The 19,835-nt window shown below is 37.3% G+C and overlaps 1 protein-coding gene across 1 annotated transcript in view; it reads left to right on the forward strand.

Moving 5' to 3' along the window:
• Positions 1-19,835, forward strand: part of TMEM245 (transmembrane protein 245) — an 82,978-nt gene that overhangs the window by 56,091 nt on the left and 7,052 nt on the right. Inside the window, exons 14-17 of the mRNA XM_081280183.1 lie at positions 10,065-10,120; positions 11,453-11,553; positions 13,020-13,194; positions 14,588-14,782. Of these exons, the coding sequence (XP_081136309.1) occupies positions 10,065-10,120; positions 11,453-11,553; positions 13,020-13,194; positions 14,588-14,782 (527 nt within the window). The remainder of the gene's footprint in view (positions 1-10,064; positions 10,121-11,452; positions 11,554-13,019; positions 13,195-14,587; positions 14,783-19,835) is intronic.

Genomic DNA, 19,835 nt, shown 5'->3' on the forward strand with positions numbered 1-19,835 from the left:
CATAAGCAAAAACAAAAATATCGATGAATCAACCACAAAGTATTGTTTGGAATTAGCCATCACAAAAATCTTGATTTGACCTGATAATCCTGACTCACTAATCTTAGCTTACTTTTCACATGTAACAGGTAGGGAGAATATATCATTTCTGGAAACTTCCTCAGTTTCTAGGTTTTCTCTTTTAGTCCTGCTAACAAGGCATGGGTAAAATCTTCACCGATACTAGTGAGATTTTAAAAAAAAGCTCTTAGTACTCATATGGTGCCCTGGAGTATCTACATTGGGGTCATCCATGTAAAGATTCCAGATGTGTGAGTGTGTTATCCAACAGGAGCTGTCAGAGTGATGCTGTCTTTAAGAATGTATTATTAACTTTAGTATCCCACCTAAGTCTATGTGAGCCTGGGGCATCGTCCTTACCTTTGGGTAAATAATGGAAATTGCAACAGTAGGGTTTTTGTTTGTTGTTTATCTCAGATATTTTTCTAAATCAAAAAAAGCATATACAAATACTCTACCAAATGGAGTATTTCTTTCTTTCCAAAAGGAAAAGGATGTTGACCCAGGCATATCAGAGACTGGCAGCAGTCCTCCTGTCCATGTGACTTAGCAAGCCATACCGAGGAACATGTACTTTGCCCATAAAGAGCTTTAAGAAAGATGGTACTTCATTTCCCTAAAGTAACCTTCTTTAGCACTGACTCTTCACAAAAGTTTTTTTTCTGTTTTCAAATCACAATTCTTGAGTTTTCTCTTATTTTCTTAAAGTATACCACTTTCTAGCTGTCCTCTAAAATGTCTGTTATGGAGTCACCTTTTTTTTTTTTCCCTCTTATTTTTATCTTTTGGACATCAAATATTGCTGCCTCCTTTGTTTGGAATTTAATTTTTTAAGTCTTGGCTGCTAATAGATCTGTGGTCATGGTAAGTACAGCTGTAATTTGCACCTATATCCAATTGATCAAAAGTGTGTATCCTGTTATTCCATGATACCGTCTTCCAGAAGAAGCTGGTTGGGGTAGAAGATCATGAATTAAATTTGCAGTATTGTTTAGACCATTTATGTAGACACATGCAGCTGGTAGCTGTATTCGGGCCTTTAGCTCAGGAGAATTTGAGATTAGGAAGAGTGCTGTAATCTTCAGATATCTGAAGAAATGTGTGTTTTTACAAATTAGTTTGGCCTTTTCTTGCTGTACACTAATTATGCAGTATGCCAGTAGCCCATGAGTGGTTCCAAAGTATATTAAGACAAAACCATTTCATTTTTATCATACCATTTTTAATACAGAATAAAAATTCAACAGTTTTCAGTACCCGACTGTTGGTACTCAAAACTGATTGATTTTTGTGAGTCTGATAAATCTATATAGACTAGAAAAAGTGTTAAGACTTGAGCTGTCTTTCAGACCAAAGCTATATCAAGTTATGTAAAGATTGTAATTCAAGATGATTTTTTGCAGTCTGTGTACTTTGGGTTATTTCTTTATTAGGTCAAATTCTGTGTAAGTCTTACAATGGATTCCTCTCAAGAGCCTTTAGGATAACAGTGAGCTATTTCTAAGAACTCTTGTTAGATTTTTTCATTCTGAAGGATTGTGTTCAAGTAGGAATATTTCTTCATTGTGAGAGATTTTTAAGAGGGAAAACATACAAATGATTATGAAAATATTGTTTTTAAAGTGCAGCTTGGTCTGTAAATTTTCAGTGATAACAAGTTTCATAAGCAGCAGTCATTAATCATCATCAGTGTTGTAGTTAAGTGGAAGTCATTAAACTTGTTTTATTTGATCCGTTAATGTGTTAAAAGTGGAATGAAACTGGAGGCTAACTGCATGACCAGACAGTGAAAGTATCTGTTCCTGAAGCTTTGCCTTCTGATTTATGTGTCTCCTGTATGATCACCGTGCCATTGAATTTTTGAACCTTAATTATTACTGAATCAGTATTCTCCTAAATTGAACACTTTTGTGGTTAGGTTTTCATTTCATGGATTTTTGAGTTAGTGGCATGCATCCTTTATCCCTAGACCATTTTCCTCCCTTTAGCAGCATGTTGTCTCCTGAATGTACACATCACACCCTTCTTCCCCGATGCTCCCATTCTGCTTGCTCTGGTGGAGATATTGCACATTACTAAGTTGCATGTTGTCACGGCCTCAATGCAATTTAGTGTGTGTGATATTTTCACATGAGTGCATGCACACGGGTATGGCTCTTGCTTGCTGGTATTACAACTTTGAATGCTGGTGGGTGGAAGTCCTACTGGTGAATTAGATGGGAGAATGTGTGTACTGTAAGACTTTGAGTTGGAAAGTGAACATACTTCCACTTTGACACCCCAATTTTGGAGAATTTTTTAAATCAGCATTTCTGTTTTTTACTTTGAGCAAATTAAATAATCATTGGAAAGAAACCTTCATGCATTTAAGGGTATGAATAGCATTTGTTTAAATTGTATAAGGAAGAGTTTAAAGCTTTAAAAAAGTATTTTCATTTATTTGAGATCTCCTAACATTGAATTAAAGAGGGAGAATTGATTCTGCATATGTGAGAAATTTAAATGAGCTGGAGTTCTTAAAAAATAATCAAGACAATAAATACCTGCCTTTTAACCTACTTGATTAAAGATTGGGTCTGAAATACCTGAACCTTTATCTTTTTTTAAATTTCCAATGAAAGTCACCTAAAAATCTTTGTCTTATGTGTAATTTCTCACTGTGATGGTTTAAAAATTGCTACATTTATTTTAATGGGCTTGTAATAGAACTAGTTTTGAGATATGAATGTTTACAATTTGTCTTGGTAATTGAAACAACCTGTTGTTATATTTTTAGCATAGAGTAAGCTTCCATGATCTACAGGCACTGTTAAGGACACAAAACATGTATTAGTGGTATAAAAATAATTAATATTGCTACTGCCAGCATCTCCAGATGATTTACTGAATGACAGTGTTGTGTGCTTCTGCCTGTGACAGACTCAGAACTGTTTTTGTGGGAATGGAAGCTTTCTGTACAAATGGCTCTTTCCTGTACCCCTCAGCCAGTTTTCTGGGCCTGAGTGCACATCATGACCATTCCACTTACACTGAGAATCCATTGTCAACCAGGTTTCAGTGCTTTGTACTGTGGAGCTGAGTCTCTGGGCCAAATGAGCCACGAATGGGAAAGAGGGATGTACTTTCTTAGGAGAGGTTAGGTGTACAGACAAACCCTGGAGGATAATGCAGGTTTAGTTTTAGATCATTGCAATAAAGTGAGTTATGCGAATTTTTTTGGTTTTCCATTGCACATAAAAATTATGTGTACCCAATACTATAACCTATTAAGTGGGTAATAGCATTCTATCTGAAAAAACTTTTGTAACTTAATTTAAAAATATCTTATTGCTGAAAAAGGCTAATAATTATCTGAGCTGTTGGAAAAATGGGTTTCATAGACTTACTCAACATAGTTGACACAAATGTTCAATTTGTTAAAAATTGCTTTACAATATCTGAAGTACAATGAAGCAAAGTATAATAAAGGGAGCAGGAGGGTACTTTTCCCAATTGGAGTTTTATATGCAGTGTCTCTGAGAGCTCACTGTTTTCCTTTGATAGCTCACCTCCTGCTTGAGGCACACTGTTGCAGTGCTGGGAGAATACTGGTAAGGCTGATACTGATAGCTGTTGGTTGTCCTGGGAAATGAGAATCTAGTAGTCTGTCTGCTTTAGGGTGGGACCAGTGTACAGAAATATTGTAGAGTAGACAGAATGTGATTTTTGGACTCTTCGCTTCCTTGCTGATTCTTCCTTAGACATGTGCTTCTTATGTGGCCACAAGGTATGGCCCTGTGTACTTCCAAATGCACAGAGGTTCTTGACTGGTTGTAATTCTCCCAACCCCAGGACTTGCTTCAGAATCTCATTTCATGAAAAGCAGGTCTTCTGATCCAATTCTTACCTTAGGTGAGGCATTGCTGGATTGGAGCACTATGGCCTGACTTCTGTTAGAGAGGTGCCCTTCCCTGGAATGGTCTACCACAGTGTGGGACAAGGGAATATATGTGTAATAAAGGGAGGTCTCTGTGTGAGGAAGTGGCCTTGTTGAAAAGGGGGAGCCTCCAGCTCGGTGGCTAATGTCAGTTTTTTCTTCTGTTGCGCTAAATCAGTCCTGCTCAGCTACCAAAAGAGAGGAGAGAAAGAGTTTCCAGAATATTCTGAATTTGATTCTCATCAGTTGCTGATTACTGGAGAGCTTAAAGATGTGGTTAAAGAACAACTGTCAGTCATCTTTGAAGAATCACTTGTAAAGAAGGGATCCAAAGGGCTGGGGTTGTTGCTCAGTGGTATAGTGCTTGCCTTGCATGTGGAAGGCACTGGGTTTGATCCTCAGCACCACATAAAAATAAAATAAAGGTATTGTGTCCATCTGCAATAAAAAAAAAAATATTTAAAAAAAAAAGAAGGGACCCATAAGTCAGAACATAGTCAATGCTCTTTCTCCCACCCCCACAAAGAAAGGGTCGAGGGTGGAATAGGATCATATGTTATATAAACATTGGAGTGATGAACCTGATATAGGTTTTCAGTCTGATTCTACAGTATGTGCTTGATCATATGGTTGTTAGCAGTTGTAAAGGGGGAAAGGGCAATGCTTCATGGCACCACAAATTCACACAGCCACCCAGAGGGAATGCCACAAGTTCTGACTCTACTGGGATTTTTGCAAGAGATTTGACAAAGTGTGTCATAATGTTTTTTGTTGACAGCAAGGTAGGGGAAGTTCTCACTGAATTTGAATATCCAAAAAAGTGTTGATTAATCAGTTGATACCAACGAGTGAATGAAATGAAGGAATTGTCTTTCATTGGTATGATTGTAAGAAATATTTTTGCATTGATTAAACTAATAATTTCTGGTAATCCCTTTAAACTGTATTATGCACATTGTTAGTTATATGCCAGATAAAGTTTTAGTTGACTATGAGGGTAAATTTAATGGGTGTTAGGTGATATCTCTTATTGATTTTATTTTGCATTTCCCCAATGATTTTGCAGTCTCTAACCCAGAGCCTTGCCCATACTGGCAGGTGCTATGCCACTGAGCTATATCCCGTACTCCCTGCAAAAAGTCCATCTTTGTACCTGTGGTTTGAAATGCATGCTTTATTTTATATTAAATGTCCACATACAATTGGTTTTACTTCTGGACTTTGTATTCTTTTATCTTATGGTTTGTCTATTCATTGGTGAGTACCACAGGTCATTAATTATAGGCACATAAAAACGATTTTTTTTTTGAGTATGTGCATGATTCTGATTATGAAACTAGGGCCTCGCATGTGGTAGGCAAGCATTCTATCTACCACTGAGCTATATCCCCAGCTTCCAGTCTCTGAATTTTAGGTTCCAGAGAACCCAGAGATGAGTATTATAGGTTATTGCTTTTATAGCTTCATCTGTATTCTACTGTTCAGCTAAACAAAACTTGCTGGCATGCTACTTGCATTGTATTAGTTTCCCATTGCTGCTATAACAAGTTGGCAAAAACTTAGTGGCTTTAATAACATATACTTTTTATTTTTTTAGTTGGGAGGTTAGAAGTCCTAAAAATCAGGAGGGTTGTGCTTTTTCTGTAGGATGTAGGGGAGAATTTGTTTTGTCTTTTCTAGTTTCTAGAGGCTTCCTTCATACCTTGAATTATGGCTCCTCCCTCCAGCTTCAAGGCCAGCAGTGTGGGATTTCTGATCTCCCTGTCTGAGCTCTACTTCTATCCTAATGTCTCATTCCCTGACTCTCACTCTGTGCCTCCCTCTTCATGTTAATTTTTTTTTTTTTGGTACCAGGGGTTGAACCCAGGGCCACTCAACCACTAAGCCACATCCGTAGTCCTTTAAAAAAAATTTTTAGAGACATGGTCTCACTGAGTTGCTTGCAGCCTTGCTAAGTTGCTGAGGCTCACTTTGAACTCATGATTTTCCTGCTTCAGCAGACTCCTGAGCTGCTGGGATTACAGGCATATGCCACCACTCCTGGAATTTTTTTTTTTTAATTGAGATAAAATCCATATTAAACTCAATATTTTAGCTACTTTAAAGTATATATGTAATTCAAAGGTTTGTAGTTCATTCACAGTTTGTACAACCAGTGCCACTAATTCTACACCGCCTTACTCACTATATAAGGACTTTTTAAAACACATTTTTCTTTTTTTAAAAAATAATGTACAGTTGATAAAAATATATATTTTCTGTGTATAATTAAATGTTTTGATATAGTGCATAAATTGTGAAATGATTAAATCAAGCTAATATATCAGTCATGTCATACATTTGTTAGTTTTGTTGTGAGAACACTTAAGATCTACTCTTTTAGCAAATTTCATGTGTACATTATTATTAAGAATAGCCACCATGCTGTACAGTAAATCATCTGGACTTCCTCATCCTGTACCTACATATTTGACCTTTTGACCAACTCTCTAACCCCCTACTCCCAGCCTCTGGCAACCACCTTTCTGCTTTCTGCTTCTTTGAGTTCAGTTTTTATATTCCACATGAGTGAGATCATGTGGCATTTGGCGTATTTGCCTGGCGTATTTCACTTAGCATAATGTCTTTCAGCTTTGTCCATGTTGTTGAAAATGATAGAATTTCCTTCCTTTTTGATATTAAATAATGTGGCCTTGAACGTGTCTTCACATTTTTTTCATCCACTCATCTGTTGATGGACACCTAGGTTGGTTGTGTATCTTGGCTGTTGTGAATGGTGCTGCATTAGGAACATAGGGCTGGGCGTGAAGCTCAGTGGTAAAGCATGCATGAGCCCTTGGGTGTGATCTCCAGCACTGCAAACAAAACCAGAAATCATGGAAGTAAGATAACTCTTCCACATAATCATTTCAGTTCATTTGGATATATACCCAGAGGTGGGATTGCTAGTTTTTTGAGAAAACTCTATAAATGCCATTATTTTCCATTTGACTCTACTAATTTACATTTCCCCCAGCAGTTCCCTTTGTCTACATACTCACCAACTTTGCCTTTTTTTTTTTTTTTTTTTTTTTTGATGGTGCTGGGGATTGAACCCAGGGCTGTGTGCATGCAAGGCAAGCATGCTACCAACTGTGCTATATCATCAGTCCCCCTTTGTCCATTTTTAAATTGAGTTATTTTATCCTACTGATTTATTTGGATATAAACCTGTATCAGATACATGTTTTGCAAATATTTTCTCCTAGACTGAGATTGTCTTTTCATTCTGTGGATATTTACCTTTGCAGAAGCTTTTTAGTTAGATGAAATGCCATTTTGACTATTTTTGCAGCCTGTGTTTTGGGGGTGTGGGTCATATGTTAAAAACTCATAGCTTCCACCAAGGTCAGGGAGTTTTCCCTCTGTTTTCTTCTTGTAATTTTACATCTTCATGTCTTAAGATTAAGTCTTAAATCTATTTTGAGTTGATTTTTATATATGATATGAAAATAAAGCTCCATGTCATTCTTTAGGATTTTAGTAATTATATTGGTATAACTAGGTAATTCAAGATAATCTATCTCAAGATTCTTAATCACATTTATCAAGTTCCTTCTGTCTTGTGAGGTGACAGTATCACAGGTTCTGGGGAAAAGATGTAGATATTATTGTGGGGCCATTGTTCATGTTACCACATGTATACTTAAAAGTAAATGTTAATTTCTCTTGAACTTCCCTTTTCTAGTATGCAAGGCTCTGGGAGTTCAGACTTCTAGAGTTTTCATCAGAATCCCTTGGGTGTTGGTCAAGTATACACATCCTACAAACTCTGATCAGAATACATCAGTAATAGCTGCTGTCTGGTGAGCACCTGCTGTGCATGGGGTCTGTTACTAGAGGCTTTAGGTGCACTGCCTTTTAGCTTTTCATGAGCTGAATTGCTTTTTCTGCCAGTATCAACTCCCATAAAGCTGTTCAGTATGAATTTTGATATCACACGTTGAGGAGATACCTTGTGGTGGAGGTGTTGACTTCTGGGATGATGTCCATGGACTACAGATTTTTTCTGAATTGGGAGATCAGAATAATTGTTAGTGCTTCTTTTATAAAGGTAAATAAATAGACATTGTGTAACCCAGGGTCTACTCCTAGATATTTATCAAAGAAAAATGTTGATAGTGTATGTTTACACAAAGATATATACTTTAATATTCATAGCAGCTTTATTCATGATAGCTTTAAAACTGGAAACTGACCAAATGCTCATCATCTGGTAAGTAGATAAACAAATTTTGGTTTATCTATATAATGGAACACTACCCAGCAGTCAAATGATGGGACTACTATTCCACTCAACAATGTAGATGAAGCCCAAAAGCATTAGGTGAAAGGAACCAAACACCAAAAGCCACATAATATCAATCAATGTAATGTACTGCTGAATTACACACTTAAAATGATTTAAGATGGCAAATGTTATATTATTCCTATTTTACCACTTTTTTAAAAAATGCTATATAACGTATGATTCTGTTTATATGAAATTCTAGAAAAGGTAAAATTTATAATGAAAGAAAGCGTATCTAATGGCCGTTAGAGGTCAGGGGCTGGGAGGGACTGACTACAAAGCACATGAGGAAACTTTGGGGTGATGGAAACATTCTAAATATAGTGTTGTGTAACTTAAGTCAAAACTTAATTGCACACTTAAAGTTGGCAAGTTTATTATTTGTAAATTATCGTTCACTAAAGCACAAAAAGAGAAGAAAACATGGTTAGGAATTTGAGGGTGTTGAAAATTCAATCTCCTAGGATTTTACTTTGCTATTTTCTAAAGGTTGTGCATAAGATCCTAAGTAATGCAGTAAAGGGGAATATATTGTTTTTTCATCCCTCATCAGGTTCCATGAATATGTTTAGTAGCTACAAACAATATATAGTGCATTTAGGATCCACAGAATTATTTAAAAGTTGCCTTAACAAGAATATCACAATCAGCATTCCCAGATGTAGAAGAAAGGAGACAGTGTGTTATTTCCTACTTGTGGTTCCTTTTGGAATGAGCTTTGCTTGCTTACTACCAGAGGGGTGATTCATTTGCAATATTGTTTTAAAATTTTTTTTTTTTTAGTTATAGGTGGACACAATGTCTTTAATTTACTTATTTTTCTGTGGTTTATTGAGCCCAGTGCCTCACCCATGCTAGGTGAGCACTCTACCACTGAGCCACAACTCCAGCCCTCATTCGTAATATTTTGTTGTAACTTGGTGTCAACTTATATTTGTCTTAGACATTTCTACATATGTAAGGTAAGATCATATCAGTATCTTTTCACCTTGATGTTTCTCTAATTCTAGGCAAATTCCATTCTTTCTCTCTCAACGTTGTTATTCCCTCCCTCTCAATAGCTTCCTTCTTTTGTGCTCTCTGGGAATATGGCACTCTGTTAATTTTGCTCCCATCACAGAAATACTTCCATTCCCTCTGGCTGGTATGTCTTTGTCCTTAGGTCCCTTATGAGAGCATAGCCAATTGCTTGGTTTCCTCTACACTTGCCTCTCAGGAATATCTTGTCCTCTCCTATAATAATCTACTCTGAAGCACCTCAGATCTCTTGTTCTAAGCTCTCATTAAACCTCACCTCTCATTTCAGCTTCCTTTAGGATGTTTCCACAGGCCATTTTGTTTTGTGGTTCTAAGAGACTGAACACAGAGGCACTTTACCACTGAACCACATACCTGGCCTGTTTTTATTTTGAGATAAGTTCTCACTAAGTTGCTGAGCCTGGCCTTGAACTTGTGATTCTGCTGTCTCAGCCTTTCTAGTTGCTGGGATTACAGGTGTTTGTGACCTGGCTTCCATTTCCTGATTTACCATTGCCCAAACTAAACTTAATCCCTTTTCTTCTATTCCTCTTCCATTGTGTCCTTCTCCACATCTTTGAGACACTGCCACTCTTCCCCTTAGGGTTAAGGTCTGAAGCTCTGCCGTTTTCTCTTTCCTCTGACTCCTCTATTCAGTTACTTTTCAGATTCTATTTCCTGCAGAGTCTCTCCCCTTTTTGGTCTTTTTGATGCCGCTTTAGTCTGTATCCTTGTTGTCAGCGTCTCATGACACCTTTAAGATATTCTCAAGTGATAGCTTTTGGTAAGGATGACAGGTTTGTACACTTGGGGAGCCACTGTGTTAAAAAATCCATGCCTCAGAGCCCTGTTTAGGTGGCTGAATCACCAGATTTCAGAGCCTGACTTCCTTGGAGAGTACACCTTGTGGTTCCCTTTGCAGAACACTTTCCTTGTGTGCACAGTTTCCCCTTTGCTGCCGTAGCCTCTGGTTTTTCAGTTACAGCTTTCCCACCTCATGAATACACCAGTGCTCCCTTGTTCCCCGCAAAGCCCAGGCTTTTATAGTTTGTGATACTCTTGAGATTATTTCAGGTTTCTGCTTTTGTGCTATCTCTAGTCAGGTTTTCCTTCTCTTTATGCAGTCTTGTGTTACTAATCTTCCAACCAAAATGCAAAAAGAAAGTGCCTGATACTCTCTTTTCATCAGAGAGAAATTGAAAGAACAGCTCTATAAACAGAAATTCATGTGCTAAATTCCTATATTAATCACTAAATATGTGTGTGTTTTAGCTTCCTTGTGTTTTGCTCTCTGATTTTACTTTGGGGCTAATTTTGTCGTTGTTCATTCCCCCCCAAACCCCCATGACCTGCTTTATTAATAACCCTTATAGCAGAAGTTACTTTGTAGACTTGGTTGCTCAGTTAAAGAACTATGGGGAAATTTGTTAACAAGAAAAGAAAGATTGATGAAGGTTGGGATTGTATCCAGGGTCTACAGCATGCTAAGCATGTGCTCACTGAAATATATTCCCAGCCTAATTTGCTTCTTTTCTTCCTTCTTTCCTTTCCTATTCTTTCTTTCTTTTTTTTTTTTTAACCAGTGATTGAACCCAGGGTTATTTAATCATCTGAGCCACATTCCCAACCCTTTTTTATTTTTAATGAACTTGCAATCGCCCTGTCTCAGCCTCCCAAGTTGCTGGGATTCATAGGTGTGGGACACCATGCCTGGCTCATTTGCTTTTTCTGAAGAGAAGGGCTGGCCATAGATGGGTTTCTAACCTTGGACTCATGCTATTCAGACTTAGGAAATATAGTCAGGAAATAGTCATTGCAAATGAGTTATCTGCTTCAGAAGTGTAAAGTTGATGAATTATTTCAGTGAGTAGGGTATTTTAGTGTTCTGTTGATCTTTTCATCAGAGAGAAATTTAAACAACAGCTCTGTAAACATGTTAGGATTTTAAAATATAAAGTCTTTATATTTCTTTGCAATAAAATGAAACAACATTCTCAGGTTAGTATAAAAATTGAAACTTTGACCAGATTTGGAATGAAGTGACCAGAAGCCTAGAAGTATTGATTTTTCAGAACCCCTGCATGATGCTGTATTTATTTACTTTTTCTTTTTATCTTTGGACATTCTAGAGGGGTATTTGATGCTTCCCTCAAAATGGCTGGCTTTTATGGATTGTATACCTGGCTGACTCATACTATATTTGGCATCAATATTGTCTTCATACCATCAGGTAACAACCATATCGTCACTTCCACTGCCCTCTAAGAAAAGTTAGACTATTTGACATATGTTAGGAAATGTCATTTTCTTTAAGTTTAGAATAAATTTTGTAATTTGAGACCTAATCTAGTCCAGATTAGGAGCAGAAATATGGCTTGTAGTATTCTTTTTTTTTTGTTACTATTTTCCCAGTGGCTAGAACCACACCCAGCACGTTTTAGCACTTATCACACACCTAGCATGTAACTGGTGCTCAGTATATCAACTGACCTAAAATAGCTTTGTCCTGCCCCAGGGAGAGGATGACTGCATCTGGGAGCACATAGGCTGAATCTAAACCTGTCATGATCTGTTCTGGTAATGTCTCATTCCATAAGTACCAGGTGGTTTAATGACCTTCTTGTGCTTTTTTCCTTTATGTAATCTCTGTTCCTGTCCTTTGGCTTTTTCTTCCTTTATTTCTGTTACTCCCTGTTTTCCTAAATATTTCTGCATTCCACATTACCTCTATCTTCATCTCTTCCACTTTTCTCTCTCCCCTCCTTCTTTACCTTCTTTCCTTCTTGGTGTCCACAAACTCACACTGTGATGTACAAGCTCTCTGAGAGCATGTGAGGGTTCTTATTCCATAATCACCCTGAGAGGCAGTCAGAGTGGTGATGTTCATGTTGTCTAGATGAGAAACCAAGGTTTCCCAAGGTCACACATGTGTTTAATGGTGCCAGGGAGAGAGAGACAGACACACCGACCGACCGACCACTGAGCCACATCCCCAGGCCTGTTTTGTATGTTATTTAGAGATAGGAGCCATTCCTCCTTTAGAGCAGTGCCATTCCTCATTGATTTGCTTAGTGCCTTTCTTTTGCTGAGGCTGGCTTTGAACTCAAGATCTTCCTGCCTCAGCCTCCGGAGCTGCTGGGATTATAGGCATGTGCTACTGTGCCTGACTACATTTCATTTTTATTTGAAGCAAAGTAAAGAATATACATTTATATCTGGGTATTAGAAACTGATTTCTTTTCCCTCCTCTCTCTTTCTGAGCCGGGGATGGAATTCAGGGCCTTGTACCTTCAGGCCAGTATTCTACCACTGAGCCACACCCCAGGCCTAGAGACTAATATTTAATTAGCTTTTGCACTCAATAAGAATGTTGATAAATGTGCTACCCTTTTATAGGACTGTATTTTAAAAATAATTACCCATTCAGAGTAACACCTGCAGAACACTAAGATTTTATCACTGACGAACAGATTTACAAAGTAGACACACACATTATAAAGATTTTTAATGACAAATTTTAAGGTATTAGACTCTTATTTAACTGAAAAATTCAGTTAAATAGGGCTTATCAGTCTCTTAAAATTAGAGTTTGTGAGTTTCGGTGGATATTTTTAGATAGGAAGAGATTAGTTTTTGCTGCATTGTGATTATTTTGTGAGAACCTTGAGTATCTCTTCTTTTTTTGTGTTTTATTAGCCTTAGCAGCAATACTTGGAGCAGTGCCATTCCTTGGGACATACTGGGCAGCAATACCCGCGGTTCTAGACCTGTGGCTGACACAAGGCTTAGGATGCAAGGCCATTTTGTTGTTGGTTTTTCATCTCTTGCCAACATACTTTGTAGATACTGCAATTTATTCTGATATTTCAGGGTGAGTAGTCTGAAATTACTGGTGAATGATCGAGCAGTATGTATTGGTTTTTTGAAGAGTTTTGTATTTTGAGGGGAATGGGGTTTGGGGAAAGAGCTGATAAAAGGAATTTTCAATAAAGTAGTCTTTTAAATTTTAATTTAAAATAACATTGTTTATAAGGTATGTTATTTTATATATTTTATATTTTGTAAGGTACATTTTATCTCAAAAACAAAGACAAAAAGGATATGGCTCAGTGTTTGAGCACCCTTGGGTTCAGTCCCCAGTACCACACATACACACACAGAAAACAGTATGATTCAGTGATGAATACAGGTTAAATTTAAGACAGAATCAAAACCTTGGTCATATAACAAGTATCTTCTCATTTTGCTTTTTTGTTGTTGTTGTTGTTTGGTACTGGGTTTGAATCCAGGGATGCCTACCACTGAACTATCTCTCCAATCCTTTTTATTTTTTATTTTGAGACAGGGTCTCAGTAAGTTGCTTATTAGGGCCTCACTAAATTGCTAAGACAGGCTTCAAACTTTCAGTCCTCCTTTTCTGAATTGCTGGGATTGCAGGTGTGTGGCTTCTGTGCCAGCCATTTGTTTTGGTTTTGATAGCTTTTTAAGAATTGCATTAAGTAAATCAAGCCAATTGTCATTTAGTCATATATTCAGATTCACATTGCTTATTAGAATTTAGGTTGTGACCAAAAGTTTATGGCCTACTCAAACTGTCTAGTACACTGAATTTTTAAATAAAATAAAAGGTAGAGTAGACAGGGTCAGTATTTTCAGAAGTAGTACTCTTCAGTTAAATTATGTAGAGAGTAATTGTATACTACCTTGTTTTCTCTTTTTAGTAAGTTAGAGTAGAAAATAATTTATGTATAAGAACTCTGAAGTCCCAAAGTTCCAGAGCAAAAAGAGACAAGCAACTCTATAAGCCAGCCTTAGGGAACTGGTATGCCTAAAACTTGAGAGAGAAAATTAAAGGAGAACATCAGGGTGTGGGTAACTAGTTTAATAGATGAGTTTTGAACACTAGGAATAAGTGTTTTCATTTATTTAAACTTTGCTATATATTTTATATTAAGGTAAACAGTTCTAAGTCAGCATTAATCTGCAGGGACCCACCTGCACTGGGTACAGAATATCTGTTAACAGTGCTATTTCAGTTGTAAAGAGGCAGATGTCACACACTGGTGCATGGGCAAGTAAAGTCTTATATCTTGATTTTCTTACCATCAGTGATCATTTATCTTCATGGAGGAATTTAAAGAAAGCCTGCAATAGATTAAAAAGCCCGGTGTACTGAAGAACGGACATTGTGTTAGAAAGATTTTTCAGAGTTTGTGAGGTTTGGTGGTTCATTCACAAGCTAATTCCTGTGCTCTTTTTTCCAGAGGTGGTCATCCTTACCTGACAGGCTTGGCAGTAGCTGGTGGTGCTTACTACCTTGGCCTGGAAGGGGCAATCATTGGGCCCATACTTCTCTGCATCCTTGTGGTTGCTTCCAATATCTATAGTGCCATGCTAGTGAGTCCCACGAATTCAGTACCCACGCCAAACCAGACCCCATGGCCTACTCAGACTCAGCGGTGAGTTCATGCAGAATGATGATCATAAACCACATGTGAACATTGAACTATCTTATCTCTGTATTTGGTAAATAAGTCATCCAGACTTGTCAGGATAAAGGTGTTTGAATACTAATGCTGTGAAAAAGACTCTAAAGAAACAAATTGTTTTCAGATTGGGTTTCTTACGGCAGGAAAAATTTAAAACTATATTAGATCAGAATTGTTAATGTCATAAAAGACCAAAAATAAGTAAATTTAAGAGAGATTGTAGGGGGAGACTCAAGAAATTGGACAACCAAATGCAGCACATGAATCCATGGTAGGTTTCTGGATTGGGGATGAGCAGAACTTATAAAGAACATTTATGGAACAATAGGGAAGATTAACCAAGGACTGTATTTTCCATAATATATAGTCACTGTTAAATTTCTTGGATTTGATGATGGTTTCTTTTGGCTATATGGGGTAATGTCCTTTAGGGATAACATGCCATGATTTTTAAAAACTTGTTTTCAGACAGTTCAGCCAAAACAGAGAGGGGGGCCAGGAGGGAGGGGGGAGGGAGGGAGGGAGAAGGAAAGAGAAAGGACTGTAATAAAACACTGGTGAATCTAGATGAAGTCTTATGGATTCCTGGTCCCCCCAACCCAAGTTTTCATTGTTGCATTATAGTTTGTTGTTAAATATTTCTACATACACAGTACAGGTATTAAAATAATAATTGTTCTCATCTGTTATCACCAGAATTTCATAAAGTAAATTATAATGTTTAAAATATTTCCCAATTATCTCATAATTTGGTTATAATATTTTATTTAGGCATATCTTACGGTGATATACAAGTCCTCAATATATTAAGACTTATGCTAATGATCTTTGTTATATATTTATATTCACGTAACTACCACCCATATCAAGATACAGAACGTTCCCATTATTCTGGATGCCTTCCATATGCTTCTTCAGTTAGGCCCCTCTGCCTGCTAATATTCTGACTGAGTCACTTTAGTTCTGTGTTTGAACGTCATCAATGTGTAAACTCTTAAGGGAGACCTCTTTTGATGTACATTCTGTCTCTGGGATTTACCATTCTTGTACTTTTTTCCCCATTGTTCACTTTTTCCCACTGTTATCTAGGATTCGAGTATATGAATATACTACAATCTCATTTATTCAGTGTAGTATTGACAGACATTTGGTAATTTCCATTAATAGCTGTTATAAATCAAGATGCTATGACAAACATCTGGGTATACATCTGGTTTAATGTTAATAGACTCTTGCAAAACAATTTTCTATGTGGAATACCAGAAATTACATTAATAACAACAAAAGTAAGAGGGACAGTGTAAGAACAGATTGTAACTTTCCAGAGTCTTTATTGCATCATTCTTATTGTTCTCAACTGGAAAACACAGTTTCTCTGCCTTGGGTTATTCTAGTGTAATTGAGGAGTCATTGACAAGTTGCTTCTGACCATGTACTTAATAACCATTTTATATTATTATATACAATTCTTGTATATAATTCTTGTATTTATACTTCTTCTAAGTGTTAAAGAGACATGGTCTTTTTTTAAATTTTATTTTTTGATACTGGGGATTGAGTCCTGGGGTGCTCTACCATTGAGCTACACCCCAGCCTTTTTTATTTTTTGAGACAGATTCTTGCTAAGTTGCTGAGGCTGGCCTTGAACTTGCAATCCTCCTGCCTCAGCCTCCCAAGTCATTGGGATTACAGATGTATACCTCCATACTTGGCAAGACATGATCCTTTTAACTCGGAATAAGTGAAGTAGTTTCTGAGTTAGAGTTGGTTGGTCAGAGGTCCATTTGAGCTAATGCAGTACTCTCACAAGGTGACAAGGAAAAATTGGCTTCCTCAGCAAGAATAGATAGAGGGGGACCTACGAGGTTTTGACAAAGACCTTACCACTTGGGATGTGATGACACTAGGATATCTTTTTCTGCCTTTACCTCTGCGAACAAAGGCTTTCTTGGGAACCAGAGATGCCAACAGACTGTAAATTGAAAGTAACAGAGAGCCCTTGCTAAGTTGATACCTATTCTTTGGGCTTACTAAAACAAGTATAAAAAAGCAACATTCATTGGTGTTTTGCTGTTACATTTGAAAAAGCTTGTTAATGATTCTAAGTTAGTACAGCAATAATTAATTTTTAGCTGAAGCAGAAGAAACTAATATGAATAGTTCAAAAAGCAAAAGACCTGTTCCCTACTTCCTCTTCTGAAAGTAAGAAGCTGGCATGGGGGTTTGAAGAAGGCAGTGTGAGGACCACATAGCCTTCATTGTTTTTTTTTTTTTTTTCCTTCAAAGTTAATAGGAAGTTTAAATGACTTCTTAAATAGTAACAAGCATAACTTTTCTAACATTGGAACTTACTGTGTGCTGAGTTTTGTGGTGATAATTTTACACGGATTGTCTTATTTTTCTTAGTCTATGCAGTGTTTTTGTATGCCATGTTTGTAGATAAGGAAATCCGGTTTAGAGAGGGTATCTTGCCTGCATTCACACCCCTGGGAAGCCCACAGGCTGGCGTGTTTCAGCTTCTGCTGTTTTTCTGCCTTTCCTTCCCTAAACACTTTGGGGTACCAAGAGAAATGCAGTATTCCCCGGTTTACTAGCTCAGTAACTGTCCCCTCACTTTCCTATGTCATGTTTGGTTGTCCTTATTACTTCCTGTGTCCTCATTCACTGTCTTAACTCCATCCTGCCAGTATTACCTCAAGTTTGCCCTTGTGCCTTGTCCCCCAGTGCCACCACTGTTCTGAGCTGGTGCTTCTTATGGATCTGTTGCAGCCTCGTTGGTCTCCTGGCTCATCTCTCAGTGACTATTCTAACTGTTCTTTAGTTTGTTTTTCATACTACGGCTAATGTGGTCTTTGCAAAATGCGAGCATGTCTAATCACGAAATTGTCTTACCAAAAATGGCCTCAGTGGTTTTAGGAGAAAGATAACATGCTTGATGTGGTTCTCAGAGCTGCCCTGTGTGAGCTGGCCCAGGCCTGCCTCACTTTTGAAAGTCTAATTAATAGACTCATGAAACCAAAAACAGATCAGATAAAAAAAGATTTTTGCAATGTGACCTTAAGCCTGATTAAAAAAAAAAAAAAGGATGAGATATAATAAAGCCCAACTTTAGAACTTCATTCCAAGTATTTGGAAGGCAAGGGATATGAATAACTGTGATGCTCTGTCACAAGGGTTGTACCCTTGGCTGTGAAGAAACAACTAAGTTAAGTTAGTCTGTTAAAGCTTTTTATTTTTATATGTTTAAATTTCACTCTGTATTTCTGGGAGACTGGGAATCAACAAATCTTGTTGTTAAATCAGAAAAGATTTAAAACATTTCCGTGGGAGAGGAATTTGTAGAAGTCTCATTGAAACTTAAAAGGAAACAATTCTTGAAATGTTTTCAAAGAGCAAGAGATGGTAAGTGAGAAATTACAGGGCAAAATCCCTGTTGTTCTTAGAGGAGGTATAAAATGTTAACATTCCTCTGCTCAAATCCCTAGCCACATATGGTCCTGTTCTGGACTGCTCGTTTTCAGATGAGGAATCATACAACTGTGGTTCTTAGGAGCACAATAATCCTTATGGTTTGGAAAAGAATGCTGTATGTAGAGGGTCTAGGTAGGACATTATAGTGCGAGGTATTGAACTCAGGCCTCTTGCGTGCTAGGCAAGCTATCTACCTCTGAGCACATCCCCAGCCCAGTGTTTTTAGAAATAGCATCAATGCAGTGCTTATCCCTTTGTTTCTTCCTAATCCAGAGAGTTACAGTTTTTTAGACCTTGCCGATTAAAGCAATACCTCTTGGATAGGCCAGAAACAAGTAGGTTACAGATTTTGTCTTCCTGTATAATTTGAGGTTTGCTCAAGATCAGTGTTACCTCAGTTGGATTTTATATGCCCCCCACGATCAACACGACACCCTATATGCCAGAGATTACATTGAGATGGAAAATGTTTATTATCTATTTTCTAAGCTTGTTTCACATTTTTTTTTTTTTTTCTTTCTTTTGAATGCTTCTCCAGGCTTTCTTGGCCTGGAGGCACCTCTGAATAGTAGGTATGAATTTCAGGGTTACAGCTAAGCCTTCTTGTCAACAGAAAGCAGTCACTAGGATAACCACAGTCTTAATCTTATTTCATGCATCTTTGCCCAGAGGCAGAAATTTTCATTCATAATTTAGAGGAAATGAGTACTTACGACTCAAGCTTCCAGATATCTTAGAATTTTTAAAAGATGTAGAAGGATGACTTAAAAAAATTATTGGGTATTGGAAAATGCTTCATGTTATTGGCCAGCTTTGGGTTATTGATTGTAAAAAATTTTCCAGGTCTTCACAGCATTGAGTGCTACCTGAAATTCCTATTGTCAGAAAGAGCTTGCTGTCAGATTTGCATATATAGAAGTGTAAAAACACAAATTTGGATGAAACTCTGAAAATTAGACATACAAATAGGAATCTAGAGCAATGATTCTGGTGGGGGTGGGGGGGGTGACTTTTCCCTTATAGACATCTGGCCATGTCTGGAGACATTGTCAGAACTCTGGATAGAGGCTAGCAGTGCTGCCTTTCAAACATCCTGTATGGCACAAAGATATCAACAGTGTCACTATTAAAAAATGATAGGTAGATAGATGGAAGGAATGCATATAATGTTCATGTATGTGTAAATCTTTATTTTTGGACATTCTTTTCAGAACATGAAAATATTTAAGGAAACAACATTCATTCCAATTCTTAGACCTGTCAGCATACTTTTTTAACATGGTGAGTTTAGTTATGTCATAAAAGCCCTTTCAAAGCTCAGGAGGCATAGCCAGGAAGCTTACCTGTTTCTTAAGGCTGTTCTTTTAAGAAGAGCTTTGCCACTGAGAGTCATGCTTCAGAGGTGCAAGAGCTTAGGTCACCGTCCTTGAAAGAGCCTTGGGGTAACTGAGCATCCTTGAATGTGCTTTCTCTTTTGTGACATTTTACTTGTGTTCCTCTTGACCTTGAAGTACTTTCTATTTTGTGTTAAAAGTTTAGTCTTCTGTTTATC

Source organism: Spermophilus citellus, assembly GCF_964194105.1.
Source record: "Spermophilus citellus genome assembly, chromosome: 2".
Classification (NCBI taxonomy): domain Eukaryota; kingdom Metazoa; phylum Chordata; class Mammalia; order Rodentia; family Sciuridae; genus Spermophilus; species Spermophilus citellus.